Genomic DNA, 19445 nt, shown 5'->3' with positions numbered 1-19445 from the left:
AGAATGTCTGAACTTGAATTAGAGTAATGAACAAACATTAAATTTCTTGTTAAACTTGGCAAGAGTGGAAGTGAGATCAGGAACATGTTAGTCCAAGTTTGTGGGGATAGTGCTAAGAAGAAAACGACAGTGTACAAATGGATTAAACATTTTTCTGAAGGGAGAGAACTCATCACTGATGAGAGGAGGTCAGGGCGGCCAGTAATGAGCAGAATTGATGACAACATTGCAAAAATTTATCGAATTGTACATCAAAATCATTGGGTGACTATGAGAAGCATAGCAGACCAAGTGAACATCACTAGAGAACAGTTAGGAAAATCTTAACTGAAAATCTTGGCATGAGCAAAGTATGTGCAAAAATAGTGCTGAAGGAGCTCACTGATGAACAACAGTGAAGTAGAGTCGAAGTTTGCCAAGACCTTTTGGAGAGGCAAGACGATGTTTTGGACTGTGTTATCACTGGTGATGAAACATGGGTGTACCAATAGTGCACAATGCAAGTTGGCCTATTCTTCATGACCAAAAAAGTTCTGTCAGTCCAAATCAAGATTCAAAATGATGCTTCTAATCTTTTTTTATGTCAGAGGGATGATTCATTATGAATTTGTGCCAACTGGATAGTTAACCAAGTTTACTATTTGGAAGTGTTGAAAAGGCTGTGTAAAAAACACAAAAACTACCTGAACTTTTTGGCAACAATTCATGCTCTTGGATCATGAAAATACACCAGCTCACAGAGCACTGTCTGTGAGGGAGTTTTTAGCCAGTAAACAAATAACTGTATTGGAACACCCTCCCTACTCACCTGATCTGGCCCCCAGTGAATTCTTTTTTCACCCGAAGATAAAGGAAATACTGAAAAGAAGACATTTTGATGACATTCACGACATCAAGTATAATACAACGATGGCTCTGATGGCCATTCCAGAAGAGGAGTTCTAAAACTGCTTTGAAGAGTGGACTAGGCACTGGCGTTGGTGCATAGCTTCCCCAGGGGAGTGCTCTGAAGGTGACCATAGTCATACTCAGCATTGAGGTATGTAGCACTTTTTCTAGGGTGAGTTCTCGAACTCCCTTGTCAGACCTCATATGCTTGTGGTCTTGCAGATTCAGTGTGGTAATCAAATAATCAAACATAGATTCCATATTCACATAAGAGACAGGTATGTTCAATAGTAATGGAGCTGCTTTTGATATAGGATTATTGTGAGTTGAGGTTGGTGCTTAGGTATGTCTGTCTCTCCCCATCTGGCCTTTCACTAGAAAAGAGGGTGAAAGTGAAAAGAGAACCTATGGCAGAATTTATAAAGGGATCATGAGAACACAGCAGCTGTTTAACAGTCTTCCTGGTGCATAGGCAACTTCCTTGGCTGCTGAGAGAACCTGGGGGAGAGATACTGAATGGCTGTTAGAAATATTTTAGAATCATGGAAAATTAGAGGAATTTCAAATGACAGGCAAAGGGTCCAATTTTCTAAAGAAGAAAGGTACTCTTTGACCCCTGGATTGTAAGTTCCATTTCATTTCTCAGTAAGAGTCCAATGTAGATTTAAAAAAAAAAATTGTTTGTGAGCAGAGAGAGCACACATCCTGATAAATTCTGTCTCTCCAACTTTCACAACGAACAGGCCAGGCCAGATCAGGGTCATTGCTTTTGGGAGCGATTGCTAGTTGGTTATTGCTAGGTCATTGCTAGGGAGTCGTGTATTTGCATCTCAGCCAAGAGTCCTAATACAAATTGATTTTTATTTTATTTTAGTGCCTGTTATGTGCCAAATACTATAATAAGCACTGGCGATAACTGAGCTAAAGGATTTCAGCTTCATGATTTCAAATTATTCAATATTTGTCTCAAATAGATGCTCATGAAAGAATGGTTGAAATAATTAGGTACATTAACAAGTGGTGTAATAAATATACATTTTTATAATAATATTTATATATTTTTGGGTACAGCAAAAGTTGTAAGATAATGTTACTAGATGGGCCTAGTCCAGAAAGATGATTTTTTGTGTGTGACAAAGACAGAAATTGAGATGAGTTATAACAGTAACAGTCGGACACTCTTTACTACTTATTTTAAAAATCTAGTTATTTGTTTGTGCGTATGTTTGTGAATGTGTGTATTAAAGATTTAGTATTAATGCATAGATTTTTACCACACACCATTGATGTGTAAATCACATAAATAAAACCTTCCTAAAATTTGTCCTTCTCCCCAAACAATAGCGTTGTCACCTACAACCACTATTGCACAACCACCAACACACTAATCCTGGGAGAGGGGTGTGTAGGTGAGCAGGAGAATGTGCCTAGAATGGCGAGATGCTCTTTAACACCTCTGGGTGCCTCATTTTGATGAATCAGTTTTTCCCTGCTACCTCATGAATTCCTCAAGGTCAGGGCCTGTATATTGTAACTTTAGTATCTGATAGAATTGACCCTCACAAGTTCCCAATAAACACTTTTTGAAAATGTGTTTCCCTCCCTCCCCCAAAAAATCCTTAATTTGGTCTGATATTATATTCATTATATAATGACATCTGTATTCATTTCCTGTTGCTGCTGTATCAAATTGGTGGCTTAAAGCAACACAAATTTACAAACTTAAAAGTCCAGATGTCAGAAATCCCCCAAATCTAGGTGTTGGTAGGGCTGTGTTTTTTCCTGAAGGCTCTCAGGGAAAATCTGTTTTCTTTCCTCTTCCAACCTCTAGAAGCTATCCACATTCCTTGACTCGTGGCCACCTTTCATCTTCAAACCAGTAACTCTCTGACCCTCTGTCTGGAAAGAGTCTCTTCTTTTAAGAATTCACGTGATTAGATGTCCCCTACCTGTGTAATCCAAAATATTGCCATATAAGTTAAGGATTAGGGTGTTGACATCTTTGGGAAGCCATTATTCATAGTATCCCAGTAAGAAAAGTGGTGGTACCGGGTTCTTAAACTATACCCAGAATACTTGACTATGCCTCACTTCAATTTCAGTACTTGGAATTGTAACCAGAACAGCAAGGAGATTTGCAGTTGTGCCAGTCTAAGGGATGTTTAAAGGAACAGGGTTACTTCAAAATATCAGAATGTTCTGCGTATGTTCAATCTCAGAAGATAGAATATGATTAATACTAGAAACTTTAGGGAAGCGGCTTTTAGCAGAAGTGAAGGTGGAGCTGTGTGGACATAATTGATTTCCTTAAATCTAGTAGGCTCAAAATGTCTTGGCTCAATGATGTGGGGAGTCTTGTAAAGGAGATTTGGGCATTAGGTGAGGGATCAGCTGAGATGGAGTCTTGAATCCCGTTTAACCCTTAGTCACTGATTCTGTGACTTCGAATTCATGACCTGTGGGCACCTCTGATTGCAGACGGCTGGAGCTGGCCAAGGCCCTACATCCTTACTTGGGAGGTATCTTTTTGTCCTCACCAAATACACATCTAAAGATGTGTGCTATGCCAAACAAAAGAAGTGGTGAAGGAAGCTGGTAGGGTTCAGATGCCTCGTTAGATAGAACATGCAGTGACTCATTTTACTATTGAGAATATACAACCAGTAGCCGTGGGCACAGTACAAGTTTTAAAATATTACACAGATACTTAAAAAATACTGTCTAGGAGACTAAGACATGAAAACAAACTCTAGAGTCAAGGCATGAAGAAAGTAAATTCATTGCTCTTAGGTGGCTTAGATGGGTATCAAGTATGACTCATCTTTTGAGGAAATTAGATACTTACAATAAAGAAAACAGAGGAAAGAGTAGACCAGATTCTTTCATCTTAATCCAGAAAACAATATATTTTTGAGACTTTTTTTTCATCAGTCCCATTTGGGATGATCATTTGGAATAACCTGTACAGGATCTGGGAGCTGCTGTGGAAAGTGCTGTGTTTATGTCAGTAGTGTATGCTGCATAAAACTACTTTTTAATATTTTAAATAGTTTACGTTACCATATTCTTGATCTTTTCAATACACATCTGGATGTCTAGGTTATAAACCTGAACTGTACTTGGTGTTATGTTAGACCCTTTGACCCACAAATTATTTTCCACCCCAGAAACATTCAAAAGGAATTAAGAAATTAATTACAACTTCAATCATAGTCAAGAGAAGTCTTTATGGTTCTTCATAGCTGCAATTTGTATATCTTCAAAGCAAGTCTTTGGTGTCTTCGTGGTTGTAATGGTCATTCTAGACTAAGAGGAGCTTGTTCAGACACTGAAGACTCGGGGGCCACTATTGTCGATGGCTTTAGACCATTCCATCTTCTTTCCACTTCTATGGATTACCCAACAGCAATAATGATCATTATAGCCAGCTTCTGATATTCCTCTACAGTCAGGGGAAGGTCAGCTATTTTTTGATCCCCAAGGGAGAGAGACAGCTCCTCAATCAGTTTCCTAAAATAGCCGGCCATTCTCAGCTGCCGGGCTGGAGTCCCTCCAGGGGTGAGCAGAGGGAATACAATCCACCAGCTGGTTCTGAGTGAGAAGCCACCAAAACACAAGCAAGGAGAGGCTTCTCAAGAAGATTCTGCCTACTCAAAACTCCTTATTCTTTTTGTTGTTGAGAAGCTAGGTGTCTGCCATTGTTTAATTTTTTATTTGAAGGGAAACCAGTGAATTGAAAATGAAACTGAATGTCGCCATCTTCTTTGGAGCTCTCTTTGGTGCTTTGGGGGTTTTACTCTTTTTGGTGGCTTTTGGATCGGATTATTGGCTTCTGGCGACTGAAGTGGGGAAGTGTTCAGGTGAACAGAATGTGCGTTTCTTTTTCAAAGTATTGATGTATTTGGTATACTCTTGAAATCAGAGAATAGTAGTGGAGTGACTATTACTTCATAGAAGAGATATGTAGAAAGCTACTGATCATTATTATTGGGACCAAATATGTTGCTTTAAGAATTTTAGTGGATGGAATAATTTAATTATGTTCCTTGTGTTGACAGCAAGTGACTTCACTTGTGTTCTGTGCAGATAGAGAATGTCACTTTCCACCATGAAGGATTCTTCTGGAGATGTTGGTTTAATGGGATTGTGGAAGAGAATGATTCCAATATCTGGAAGTTCTGGTACAGTAAGTGCAATTTCACTTTTATCTCCCCCTTGTCTTTAAAAAAAAAAATGAACAGTTTCTTATTTAGTACACATCATTTACAGAATAGGGTTGAATGTTTAGTTGTAGAATCCAATAGGGTGTCTGCAAAGGGCTCATGAAGTGACTCCTTTGCAATAAGTAGAAATAGCTATAGCAATAATTACTTTATTTAACATAAAGTAAAAGTCTGCATATTTATGGTATATTTATGGTAAAACTGAATTTTCTACTGTTTCCTTTCTCATATTTTAAATACACTAACCCTAACACAACAAATATTATTTATAGTATTTTTCGAGAGTCTATTACTGCTACATTGCAAGTAATTGTTTTTATGTTTTTTAAAATCCAGAAATAGAGATGTATTATTTCATATTCATGGCTTCAAAGTTTAAAAAAAATCTTTTTTAAAAAATAATGAACATTAATTACCAGCTGTGGCAGATGAAAGCTTGTTCTATTTGGGCTTCAACCAAATTTGTGGGCGATATCAAGAAATGCCTCGCTTTTGATGTTTGCAGTCTCTCAGAAACTTTCAAGTTCTTTTTGAAGTAGAATAGCTTCTTAAAAATATGATGCATTCTTTCAACTGTATTCACTATATTGTACTAATCTTTGAAAATCAATTCATTGAAAACAGCTAGCCTTTATCTTATTACATCAAATGAAGAAAAGAACTATTTATTACCTTATGGCTTATTGTGGGTTAAAATTATTAGTCTCCTTATGAAATCTTACTGTGATAAATCAAAGCATGATATTTACACAATAGTCAAGATTGTGGAATATGTAATAAAAATATGAGATCATGGGAGACTTAAGCAAGCTGATGACAAGTTGGCGTATCTAAAAGGAACAAAGTAACAATGAAATGGCATTTTGAGAAGAATATTTGAAAGACTATCTTATAGTTGTTTCGGTGGGGGGGGATAAGCATGCAATGTGTCAATAAAAATTATTTAGACTTTATTAAAGGGGATAAATCAGACTGTGCAAGAGAACGATTTTGCAAGGGATTTAGAGAAAGGAAGAATATTTCACTCCTTAAAATGTCCACAATGAAATTTTCAAGTTTTCAAACAACATGAAAGTTCTTTTCTTGTGGCTTCTTCAAATGCTAAAAATATATTTGAATTGTTAACTTGTATGATCTGTCATTTCCAATTTTCCCCCTAACAATAGGATTTAGAAGACATTTTATATTAATTGGAACTGATCAATGTTAAATCTAATTGTATTAGATTTTCGAAATTATTTTTTGTTTAGAAAATGTGCTAGGCATTATGTTAGGAATGGGAGAATATGGTTCTGAAAATAAGTGAAATGTGATGCCTTAAATTTTAAGGTGATATTAAGGGCGTTGAATTACCTCACGGGCTAGATGTTTTGGATAAATCCACTTTCCAGGTTCTTTGTGCTTCCCAGTGTGAGTTTTTTAGAAAGTCTACTCCACTCACTCAACAATTTGTTGATCTAACCTGAGGTTTTATTTAGCTTTTGTACCCCCCGGCCCTGTATTTTTCTTTTATTGGGAATGAGTCTTCACTCAGCTCCTCAATAACAGATTACCATTGTTTTGGTTTCCTTCCCAGCCAATCAGCCGCCATCCAAGAACTGCACGCATGCTTACCTGTCACCATATCCCTTCATGAGAGGCGAGCACAACTCTACCTCCTATGACTCTGCAGTTAGTAAGTATTGCTGTCCTCACAATGTTCCTCTGAGAGGAACGTGTCTTTTCTGACAGATGCCCCCCACAAAATTGTTGAGGGCAATTAAAAAATAACTTAACATCTATAATTTCAACATGTTTCTCTTATATCAACCTGTTATGTACAAAAGAAGAGGATATCATTTTTAACTCACCACTTAGAATTTTAGCAGAATACAACTTTTGTCTAAGAGTAAAGCCATTATAATTTACTTGCTACTTGTAAAGGTAATTTCATAAGTGCATTTTCTGATGTGGAAATAGTGATGTTCATTAGGCAGAACTGCTTTTTCAGGGTTTAACAGACCTACAAACAGTCTGACAGTTGAGAATATTGTAGTGTACACCTTGCTTTGAAAACGTTTTTTTTTGCAGGTGTTACAAATAAGATTATGCTACTGGATTCCTACAAAAGGACTGAACTTTGTTGTGTGTGATAGCTCATAGAAGGATAGTCAGATGTCATTACCTGGATCCTCTTGTATTTTCATACTGTTTTTCATAACTATTGTAGAAAGTACTTGAACTTAGCTTCCATGGAAAGTACATAAGATAGTATAGTACTTATAGTACATAAGTCTAGTGTTGTAGAAAGTACAGAAACTCAATATGTCAGCTTTATTCTCAGCTGGTTTCATGAAGTTTTTAGTAAAGGATGGTTATCCTAATCTTAAAATGTAAGGGGCACATAGAATTTGCCAATGTCATAAGCAGAGCCAAAAATATTATCAAAGAGAATACCTAATATATTTAATGCCCTGAATAGACTTATATTAGACAGTATTCTCCAGAGACTCAGTAGGAGATATATAGGAGAGACATATTGAGGGAGCACATTCACGCATTCGCTCGTGTGGTTTTGGGGGCTATCCAGTCTGAAATCTGTAGGACAGACCTGCGGGCTGGAGATTCAGGTAAGAGTTGATATCGCAGTCTTGAGTCTTTAGCTGGGAACTCTGGTAGAATTTCTGTGTTGCAATTTTGAGGAGAATTCCTTCTTCTTCTTCAGAAAACCGTGGTCTTTGTTCTTAAAGCGTTCAACTGATTGAGTGAGGCCCACCCCCTTTGTGGAGGCTCATCCGCTTTCCTTGTAGCCTACTGATTATAAACGATAGTCACATCTACCAGTTACCTTCAGAATAGCATCGAAACCAGTGTTTAGCCTAACAGCTGGGCACCGCAGTCTAACCAAGTTGACACGTAAAATTAACCATCACAGAACTTCCATCATTCATCCATTGTTTTCATCTTTCTATAGCATATATATTTCCATACATTGTAATTTTCTTTTATATTTGTCAAAGGATGTAGCATTTGCTTATTTCACATCATTACTATGACATTTAATGGAGCGATGGGAAGTCTGGATAGGAAAAGAGGTGAGCTGATCCGCAGCTGTGCTTGTCCCCCTGGGTTGCTCGTTACAGCACAGTCAAAAGGACTGTGACTGTTGGTCTTGAAAATGTGCGCAATGTGGCTGGTCATTCCCATTAAAAACCGCATGAGTTATCTCATTCACGTGTGTGAAACTCTCTCACATTGTGTACGATGTGGACCCCTCTCACTGCTAGGAGATGAGATGGTACAAGGTATAGTACAATAAACCATTTTATGTTACAAAAAGCTACAAAAAAATATCCTTTCCTGAACATTCTTACTTTTATAAAATGAACTAAGAAGTAGTACAGGGTTGGCTTTCTAGAACATTAGCTATTTGCATAAACGTTAGTATTGTTGTTGCTGATATTCATATGTTAAGGTCCTGTGATGAGGTAGCTATTGTAGGCATCATATATTTTAAAATTCATCCACATATTTGAAAAGTCTGCACCTCAAGGAGATAGTAGAGAACTTGAAAAACAAGGTAACATAATCTGTGCATAATAATTATGGAGATGGATAGTAAATGCATGTCAGAAAAATTATACTGCAGTTACACTTAGAATTATTATGTAGCACTGTGGATAATTACTGTGTCATTTGGGGGGGGGAGCTGAGGGGTTCTAATGACAAAACCATATTCCGTTTCTTTAAAAATTATCAAACTCCTTTTTGGCACATATTTTATGGCGTTCGTTCACTTTAAGCAACTTTATCAACCACTTTAAGTAAAAATTACTGAGATGGGAAGGATTATTTCCTACAACAGAGATAGTATATACATATTCCATTTATCTTCATGATATTATTCAGTGATACTTGATATTATATTAGGGTGATTTTTTTGGGTTTTGCTTTATCCAAGAGAAGGACATAGATTTCATCAAAAGGATTCTACCTGCCGGAAAGTGTTTCCTAGTCACTGAGGCCACACAGTCTTCACTAGACTCCAGAGTGACTCTTTATCTTCACGTAGCTTCATAGTTCTCAGGCATTATACATTTGCCAATTTATCTTGGGTAAATTTAAAGTATTGTTTGTAAAGCCTGATGTATCCTGCCTGGAAAATTATTGGTAAAATGGTTTGTATTCTCCTCAGTTTTTAAAGTCACAGTTGACCAACATTGAAATCAGTGAACATGATACAGTGATATGTGATTTTTCTGGAAAGACTTTTAAAATCCTTGGATGTTACTGATGAAATGATTCTATTTCACAATATGGAAACTGAGCCAGAGAATATGGAAACGTGACTCAGGGAAGTCATGTGACTCTGTCTTCACACAGCTGATCATTGCCAGAACTGATGCAAATCTTCAAGTTCTGGGTTTTGTTTATTAATAATCTTATAAACTATAGTAAATGAAAAGGCTATTTTAGTGCTTGCAATTAAAACTTTTTAAGTATAAGTCTCTTAGTTGAATCTCAATGAAAGAATAAATTAAACTTACGTTGGCTTTTTCTGCCTTATCTGATTCTGACCTGTGTACACAATCAGGTCTAATTCAGTGTTTCCTTTAATTTTTTTAAGCTCAAATATATTATCTAAAATTCAGTTATGCTCAAACTAAGTTATTGAGTGGTTGCCCAAGCTGAGAGGGGGTGATACAATTCTCAGAATTGTTTTTTGTGGTAGGATTGTGTACTTGGAAGTCCATTACACAATTCCATTGCCTTTTGGTATCTGTCAGTTTTTGATATCTGATAGATTTTCTGGTTTGTTTCATGCTTAAGCTCACAGTCCATTTATTTAGTATCATTTGATAATGATGTGCTGGACATAGATTAATTTTCAAGGTAATTCAACCCATGAGTAAACCCATGATAAAAGATTTCTTTTTGATGTCCCCCTGGCCTTTGACCTCACCTCCACCTCAAAATGCTCATTATACTTAACTGTAATTGTTTTTCACCTCGGTAAAAAACACGAGGTACCTCAGTTTCTTCCTTGTTTATTGCAACTCCCTATAGGCACAGAATGTAACCCACTCATAGTTATATCCCCAGAACTTAGTATGGTGCCTGGTCCTTAGTAGATGCTTAAATATTTGTATAGAATGACAATGCAAACATTGCAGATAGTATTTTCATCAGGTAATTGTTGTAATTTTAGTTTGTCCAAGGGAAAAATTTTCAAAACTAAATCTCATACTTGGCTTTCTTCTTAAGCAGAATATATTGAACATAATTTCACCTTCTCTTGTTGTGTTGGAACAAACACATACACAGGCTAGCCACCATGACCTTCATTGGGTTCCTCAGAATACATATTCATCCTCTTGCCGCTGGGCCTGTGTATGTGCCATCCCTCCTCCCCAAAAGTTAGTTCTCTCTTTCCAACCCCGCCTCCCTTCCTTTCCCTAACAAAGCAGGTCTATTATGCTTCCAGCTAGTTCAAACTTCAGTTTTCTAAAGAAGCCTCCCTTGCCAGCCCGCTAACCCACTCATACTTGCACTAGACCAGATTCTCTTTTATAAAACCCATGCTTTAATTTGATCATTAATAACATAGATGTCAATTATTTACTTGTGTAATTTTTTTGTTCATGTAGTTCCTTCCCAATTCAACTCCGAGCTCCTACAGTGGTCTTTTATGTTTGGCTCACCAAACATAAAAGGATTGTATCCGCTGAATATGTTTTGTGGAATGACTATTTCTTAGAAGTCTTCATTAGCAGACTGTACCGTGGTACTAATACTAATTTCCTAAGTAATTATTGATATATATAGGCATGTTTTAAAAATTTACTAAATTAGTATTAGTACTAATACTAATTTCCTAAGTAATTATTGATATATATAGGCATGTTTTAAAAATTTACTAAATGGACTCAGGTTACTCTTAAAATTTTTTATTCATGCTGTTTGTAGTTTTTAGGCCTTCACCATTGTTTTCACATGTCAACTGTCCTTTGCTTTTATTTTCAGTGTTTGTTTATTTAGTATTCCATTTAGGTCTTTTTTTCCCTTCACCCTTATGAAATAAATGTGGGGTGAAGTGAGTGATATAAGACTAGAGTCAGGAAGACAGCCAGGCAAGATATTATTTGTCAGCCACACATTAGGCTGTAAGTAACAGAAATCAGACAGTAGCTGCAAAATAAGGGAGGTATTTCTCCCATAATGAGGCTATCGGGGGCACAGGTCTTTCCACCTTTTCTCCTCAGCAGGTGGACAGTCGCTATCTTGTTCTTCCATCTTCAGAAGAGCAGAAAAGTCCCTAGCATTCTTCAGTTGATTTCTAACAATGCTTTCTTCATCGGAACCGTGTCACATGGTCTCTGTTAGGCTGGGACATGAAGTTGGTGGTTTTCTAGCTACTGGAGTGGAGCAGGAGAAGGGAGAAGGGCTGGGAGTGAGTATTGAGTGGATCAACCTGAAGGATCCTCTTCAGGGGAATAGTGTCAAATCCTGCCTGTGAGTCACTGGGGCAAGGATGAGGGTGGGACAGCGAAGGTGAATAAGGAGTAAGAAATATAAATGATATTTAATGTGTAAAACTTGATAGCCAAGCAAAAGAAAGCTGGAGGAATCTAGGACGATGAAGAAATTTCCTTTTGAGGAAGGTGCTGTTCTGTTTAAACAATATACAATTAAAGGTGATATGGTCGCTTCCCTCTAAACTATAAATATTATTTTAGAGTATTTCTTTCCAGGCCTTCTTACATGCATATTATACATTGTTTTAATCATTGTAAATACAAATGTATATCTCACTTTTCTTTTTTTAAGATAGCAAGTTTCTCCATGTTTTTACCTAATGATTTCTTAAATTTTAAATATGTTAGATGTTACTTCCACGTTAAAAATAATGATATGCATGTAACTTTTTTTATAATTTGCATTAATTGTTTGGATTATATTTCCAGACGTGTGCATGGCTAATCCAAAGATTGGAATAGGTTGTTTTTGTTGTTATTATTGTGCCGTAGTACCAACTTGCTCAACAAATGGTACTGAACTGAATTATTTCAACTAAGAAAATTTGGTAAGGGGGATAGAAGAAACATGATAACCAAGAGCAGGGGGCATACTTTGAAGTGCAGGATGAGGATGTAGGTATATTCAGTTTGCTCAAATTATGTTGATGGTGGAACACCAGTTTGAAATAATTCAACCAGTAGCTTTATGCACAAAATTGACTTTCCTGAAAAACATTCATTAGCACAACAGACAATGAAATTTGCAGAGGTGATTTTTGATATCAGATGTAATCTTTAAGAAAGAAACAAATCTCAGGAAAGAAGGCAGTAAGATAACAGTAACACTTAATGGGAGAAAGAAAGAAACAAGAACAGTCCACAAAGAAGAACAACGGAGCAGGCTGATGTGTTGTCAGAGGGGCTGGGGGAGGGGAGAGCCCTAAGAAGGAAGTGTTGGTCCTCAGTGAGAAGTGCAGAGTGAATGAAAGTGAGAAGGGAGTAGAAGAAATTGGATACGGTTATTCGATGGACACTTGTCTCGTTAGGGAGACCACCTCAGGGAAGATGTAGATGCCTGATCACCGCACTGTACACCTGAAGCTGAAGCTGAACAATAATGAATGTCAACTACAAGTTTATACACACACACATATATATATACACATGTATGTATATATGTATATACTTACGTATGTATGTATGTATGTTTATGTATATATATATATATATATATATATATATGTATGTGTATACTTACAAGAAGCAGAGCACAGCATTAGGAATAGAGAGTGGAAATGTAATGGCTGTGTGCAATGTTAAAGGGATAGTGGATGGGGGAGGGGGGTTGACACAGTGAGGGGGATATAAATGATAAACGTCTATTACTTTGTTTCGTGAACCTGAAACTAATAAAAAAAAGGAAGAAAACATTGGCTACGACTCTGATAATGCACAAGTTTTAGTGGCCCCTCGATAGCTCCCTCCCCACCAATGGCTTGCTGAGCTGTGGATGCCCATAAAGGCAGCTCTTTCCAGGCATTCCTTCTAGACCTAACCTACACGCCCTGCTGGTTGGCCTGTCACCTCCAGACCTGCTGTGTGTCCCTCTCCTGCTCACTGCCTGTTCACTTGGATTGCACAGCGGGCCTTCCCCTCTTGCCTGGTATTCCATTCCATTTTCCTGCACATTCTGTTGCCTGAGGATCTTCCTGAGAGCCCACCCCTAGCCCAGGCTTCCTCCCCTCCCCTCCCCTCCCTTCCCCTCCCCTCCCCTCTCTGCTTCTCCCCCCTCCTCTCCTCTTCTCTCCTAAGGAGAGGTCAGAAAGCACTGATCTTAAGGGATGAAGCAGTAGAATGCTGGTAATGGAAACCTCCCCCTGGGGTGTTGAGGGAGTGGGCAATGAGGAAGTGGAGATCTTTGCAAATAACTAGCCCTTGGAATAGCTACCACAAGAACACAGCTTTGGAGTGCAGGGCCTTGCAAAATAACTGCATACATACACACGACATCTGCCTTACTATACAAAGCAAAATAAGACAAAATGTAAAAATGAATGCCATTATGTTTGACAGTGTTAAAAAGCACAGAAATGAGTCAAAAGTTAATGTAAAGACCTAAATAATTGAGGAGACATACCAACATATCATAGGTAGCTCCTTTCGTTGGGACGGCCTCCCACTTCCAGAACAATTACTCTGGTGTAGCTGGGTTTTATTTACCAATTATTTCATGTTCAGATATAGTGAATCTGGACATTGTCTTAAATTTACCAAATAATTTCAAATACTTTATTCCACCCAGCTTTAGTTGTGTAGAAACAAACACATACTGCAAAAATTAATGGAAAATACAATTCAGTCTTCTTTTTTTGGGGCGATGGGGGGTCATAAATGTCAAGTACCTAGATATTGAGAAATATCTTATCATCCACTTACTTAATTTCCTACTGTTTGTTCAGACCTTGGGGATCACACAGCCGTGGCCACAGACACAGCGTGGTATGATAGGGTGGCTGCAGTTCCTGACTTGTGGCTGGCTTTTCATCTGTGATCCCGGCGTAGGCTCACAGGTTAACTGGCTCAGCTTTCAAATGCTGCCGCTTGTGAGGATACAGTCGGCTTTTCAGATCCGGGGCTGAACATCAAAGCTATAATTAAAACTCACTTTTCAGACTGTTATTTTGTATTTTCTACAGTTTGTTCATGGACGTCAAAGGATTGCTTGGCAGTTTATGTAACATCCCTCCAATGATGGAGGCGATTGCTCTCTGTAAACGAGACTGTGGTTATTTATAACAGTGTGGCTTGGCTTCCTGTCATGGAGGACAGGCTCCAGCTTCTGCAAAGGCTTCTGATGATGTCTGTGAAAATGGCGGCCACACTCAGAAGCAGAAAGCTCCTCTCATGATCGGGCACTCTCGGTGCTCTAGCCCAGGGTTTTCAGCGTTGGCACTATTGACACTTGGGGCCAGACAATTCTGGTTGTGGGGCTGCCCTGTGTACTGTACGATGTTTAGCAGCACCCCTGGCTTCTACCCACCAGATGCCAGGAGCACCCCTCAGTTGTTACAATCAATAATGTCTCCAAACATTGCCAGATGCCCTGGGGTGGCTGGGCACAAAATCACCTCTGATGAGAACCTCTGGGACTTTCTAGACATTTATTCCCAGCGCTTCGGACCCAGGGCCCAAGCTCTTCTTTGGGATTATTTTGCCTGTGTTCTGTGCCCAGCTCCAATTCTGGGCCCCAAAGCCCACAAGTAATGGTTAGTTTCCTTCTGCCTTCTTTCACGCAGAGTATTCAAACCAAAAGGAAGCAAAGGAGCTGGTCTAGGCCTCTCTTATCTTTAAATATTTTATCACTTCTGATCCAAGCTTTGGATCTTTTCTTAGAAAAGAATATTAACTAGAGACAATGACAAAAATTGCTGAATTCCTAACTGTATGTTGGACACTGTTCTGGGTGTTTCAGAATCAGCCTTAAATCCTTACCCTCAGGGAGCTTTCATTGTAGTGAGGAGGCAGAAAGTAAACAAAATAGGTCAGTCAAGTACTTGGAGAGAAATAAAAGGGGATGGAGTATGTTTTGGGGGATCTCAATACTAAATAGGGTGACCTAGGAGGCCTCATAGAGAAGGTGACATGTTTTGAATTGGCCAGCCATGGGTTGAATGGGGCTCTGCCATCCAGCCAAGCTGTCCCCAGATCCCTCTTTTGGGGACTAGAGGGATGCTCTACAGAGTGGTCATCACAGGAACTGGCTCCTGGTAAGGGTCCCAGGGGTTTACAAGCTGGGCTTTCCATCAACGTTTCTGTTTTCACTACTTGGAGCCACCACTTCCTGGCTGTGGCTTCCTGAATCTCCAGGGAATTCACTGCACTCATTTGTAAAAGGCAGATCCGTGTACTATCAACCCTACGCAGTTGGTCACATGAAAAGATATAATAATACAAACGCTTAGCAGAGTGGTTGCCATGTAGTTGGTATTCAATAAATGTCAGCTAGTTTTATGGCAGTATACCAATTTAGAGCACTGAAAATAAGTCGTCATCAGGGTACATGAATTCTTCCCAGCTTCTCCCTAGTGAAATGCTTCCTGCTGTCTGCAGTGTGTGTGTGTGTGTGTATGTGTGTGTGTGTGTGTGTGTGTGTGTGTTCAGTAGCATCAAGCATTTTACAGAGTTTCTAGCAAAAAGTAAGGGCTTCGTAAATAACGTTCATTGTTGTTACAACCACTGTCACCTAGTACAAGGTAGTTAACACTACCATCTGTACTGGCCAAGATTTACCACTGTTTATTTTGTAATAGTGATTAAAATTTACTCAACAAATGTTGAGTACAAGCTATGTACCAGACACTGTTCTCTGTTCTGGGGGATAGCAGTGAACAAAAGAGATGGACATCTTTGCTCTCTTGGGGCTGACATTCTAGTGAGGGGAGACAGACAAAGCATCTGGAAAAAACATGAAACATGATAGCGTTCTCATCAGCCTCACCTCTGTCACCTTCCAGAGACTACGGGGCGTGGCTGGTACAGGTGTGGGTGATGAGGACTCTATAATGTGGTCAGAGGAAAGCGCTCCTCTGAGAAAGTGACATTTGAGTTGAAACCTGTAGAAAGTGAGGGAGTGAGACATGTGATATCCGGAAGAAGCATGTTCTAGATAGAGGGAACATCATATGCAAAGACCCAGAAGCCCAGACCTACCTGATGTGTGCAAAGAATAGAAAAGACATCTGCACAGCAGAAGAGTGAGTGATGGAGACAGAGAGGGTGCCAGGAGAGGTGGGGGTTCGTGTAAGGACCTTGGCTCATACTCCGAGTGATATGAGACGGGGCTAGTGGAGGGTGTTAACCTGGTTTATATTCTAAAAGAATCTCTCCAGTTGTTGCATTGTTAACAAACTATAGAAAGGCAAGGGTGGAATCTGGGAATCCAGATAGGAGTTGTGCTATATTCCAGCTGACTAAGACAAGGGTATTATGAGGTGACAATTTGTGATTCTGTCATGGTCTTTTTAAAATTATTTGACAGCCAGTAAAGAAGTCTATCAAATGGACAACACCTGCAACACAACAACGCAAAGAAAAATCTTATGTTCAGGTTGCTATATACTTGAAAATATCAGTCCTGGATTCCATTATTTCCTTCTTCTTAATTTTTAAATACTATTTTATTATAGAAAATTTCAAACACAGACATGGAGAAAAGAGTATAATAAATCCATATATTGCCATCACCCAGCTTCAATAATTATAATTATTTTCTAATTGAATTTTATTACTGTTAGTTTTGAGAGTCCTTTAGATATTCTAGCTATGAGTCATTTACTGGATATGTGATTTCCAAATATGTTTTTCCTAATCTGTAGCTTTCCTTTTCATCACCTTAAGGTCTTTCATATAGTAAAAATTGTGAATTTGGATGAAGTTCCATTCACGGAGTTTTTCTTTTATGCATTGTACCTTTGGTGGAATATCTGAGAATTGTTTCACAAGCCTCAGGCTCTGAAGATTTTCTCTTTTCTTCCAAAAGTTGTCTTTTTAAAACATTTTCATTATTATTATTATCAGGTGCACAAAACAATGTAATAGACATTTACACCCGTCACAAAATGATAACCTCCTTCCCCAATCTACTACCCCTCTGACGTCGTATATAACTGTTACAATTCCACTGACTCTTTTCCCTATGCTGTACTCCACATCTTGTGACCATATATATAATTATAGTTGCCATTCATTGTTATTCAGCTTCAGCTTCAGGTGTACAGTGCAGTGGTAAGGCATCTACACTGTCCCTGAGGTGGTCTCCCTAATAAGACAGTGTCCATATGACCCCCTTCAAAATCTTTACAACCTTATTGATTATATTCCCCAAACTGTCTTTCGTGTCCCCATGGCAATTTTGTGGTTATCACTTTATGCTGTCTAATCTTCTCACCTTCTCCCTCATCCCCACCCCCCGCCCACCTAGCAACCCTGTTTTTTCTCTATATCTCTGAGACTGTTTCTGATTAATTTCTTCATTTATTTTATTTTTTATATTCCACATATAAAGAGCTCATATGGTATTTATCTTTCTCCGTTTGACTTACTTCACTTAGCATAATGTTCTCTAGGTCCATCCATATGGTTGCAAATAGTAAGATTTCATTCTTCTATATGGCCAAGTGTCTTCCAAAAGTTTTATAGTTTTATGTTTTACATTTAAATCTATGATCCATTTTGAGTTTCTTTTTATGTAAGATGTAAGATTTATTATTTTTCAATGATTATCCCATTGCTCTAGCACTATTTGTTGGAGAAACGGTCTTTCCTCCATCGAATTGCTTTTGAACCTATGTCAAAATGTAATTGGTCAGTCTTGTGTGGGAGTATTTCTGGGTTTTATATTCTGTTCCATTGACCTATGTGTCTATCTCTCTGCCAATGCCACACCATCTTGATTACTTAACTGTACGTCTTGAAGTTGGGTTGAATGATTCCTCCCACTAGGTTCTTATTTTTCAAAGTCATTTCAGCTTTTCTAGGTCCCTGGCCTTTCAATGTAAATTTCAGAATAGTCTTCTCTATATCTATAAAAATATTTCTTGGGTGATGGAATTACCTGTATATCAATTTGGGAGAAGTAATCTCTATATTATGTTGAGTCTTCCAATCTGTGAATGTAATGTATCTTTCCATTTATTTAGATCTTCTTTCATTTCTTTTATCAACATTGTGTAGTTTTCAGCATACAAAGCGTGAATGTGCTTTGTTAGATTATTTCAGTTTTTCTTTTGCAATTGTAATGGGTATTATATTTTTAATTGTCATTCCCATATGTTTATTAATAGTAGAAATATAACTTATTTTTAAAACGTCTATCTTGTATTCTGAGACCTTGCTTAATTCACTTAGTAGTTCTATGAGGGTTTTTTTGTGTGTGTGTGGATTTCTTAGGAATTTTTACATAGACAGTCAAGTCATTGGCATATAGGGACAGTTTTATTTCTTCCTTGCTTATTTGTATACCTTTGGTTCCTTTTCTTGCCTTATTGCACTGGCTATTGCTACCAGTACCATGTCGAATAGCAGCAGTGAGAGCGGACATCCTTGCTTTGTTCCTAGTCTTAAGGAGAAACATTCAGTCTTTTTTCATTAAGTGTGATGTTTGCTGTAAGTTTCTTGCAGATGTTCTTTATTAAGTTGAGGATGTTTTCCTCTATTCCTAGTTTCCTGAGAGTTTTTGAATTTTGTTAAATGTTTTGTTCTGCATCACTTGATATGATCACAAGATCATTCATCTTTAGCATATTAATATTGTATATTCAGTTTATTGATTTTTAAAATATTGTGCCAGTGTTTTATTATAGGAATGCATCACACATGGTCATGATATATGATTTATTTTGTATAGATTTAGTATCAAGGTAATACTGGTTTCACAGAGTGAATTGGAAAGTTTCCTCTCTTCTATTTTCAGGAAGAGGTTGTGGAGAACAGATGTTCATTCTTCTTTAAATGTAAAGGTTTGATTGAATTTACCAATGAAACCACCTGGACCAGGAGATTTGACTTTCAGGGAGTTTAAAATTATAAATTTAATTTCCTCAATAGTTATCAGGCTATTTAAATTATGTATGTGATATTATATGAGTTGTGATAGTTTGTGTTTTTCTAGGAAGTGATCCATTTCATCTAAGTTTTCAAATTTATAAGTATTTTGAGGGGATTAATGGCAATGTGTCTTTTACTGTAATAATTTTTTTTATTTAAACATTCACCGTATTGTTTGATCACATCTCATATATCTATAGAATTGTTCATAATATTCCCTTCTATGTCAGTA

At 37.8% G+C, this 19445-nt stretch overlaps 1 protein-coding gene across 4 annotated transcripts in view; it reads left to right on the top strand.

Moving 5' to 3' along the window:
• The window catches only part of TMEM182 (transmembrane protein 182), an 87060-nt gene that overhangs the window by 30949 nt on the left and 36666 nt on the right, over positions 1-19445 (top strand). For 2 of the 4 annotated variants that reach the window (XM_081069056.1, XM_081069055.1), the window contains 2 exons: positions 4975-5074; positions 6688-6786. In XM_081069056.1, the coding sequence (XP_080925182.1) occupies positions 6744-6786 (43 nt within the window). In that variant the 5' untranslated portion in view covers positions 4975-5074; positions 6688-6743. Of the gene's footprint in view, positions 1-4442; positions 4760-4974; positions 5075-6687; positions 6787-19445 lie in introns of those variants that run through there. The other 2 variants (XM_081069053.1, XM_081069054.1) reach the window with 2 other exon arrangements.

This window comes from Rhinolophus hipposideros, assembly GCF_964194185.1.
Source record: "Rhinolophus hipposideros genome assembly, chromosome: 12".
In the NCBI taxonomy this organism is placed as follows: domain Eukaryota; kingdom Metazoa; phylum Chordata; class Mammalia; order Chiroptera; family Rhinolophidae; genus Rhinolophus; species Rhinolophus hipposideros.
The sequence above is the reverse complement of the archived record's forward strand: the minus strand, read 5'-3'. Positions and strand labels throughout refer to the sequence as shown.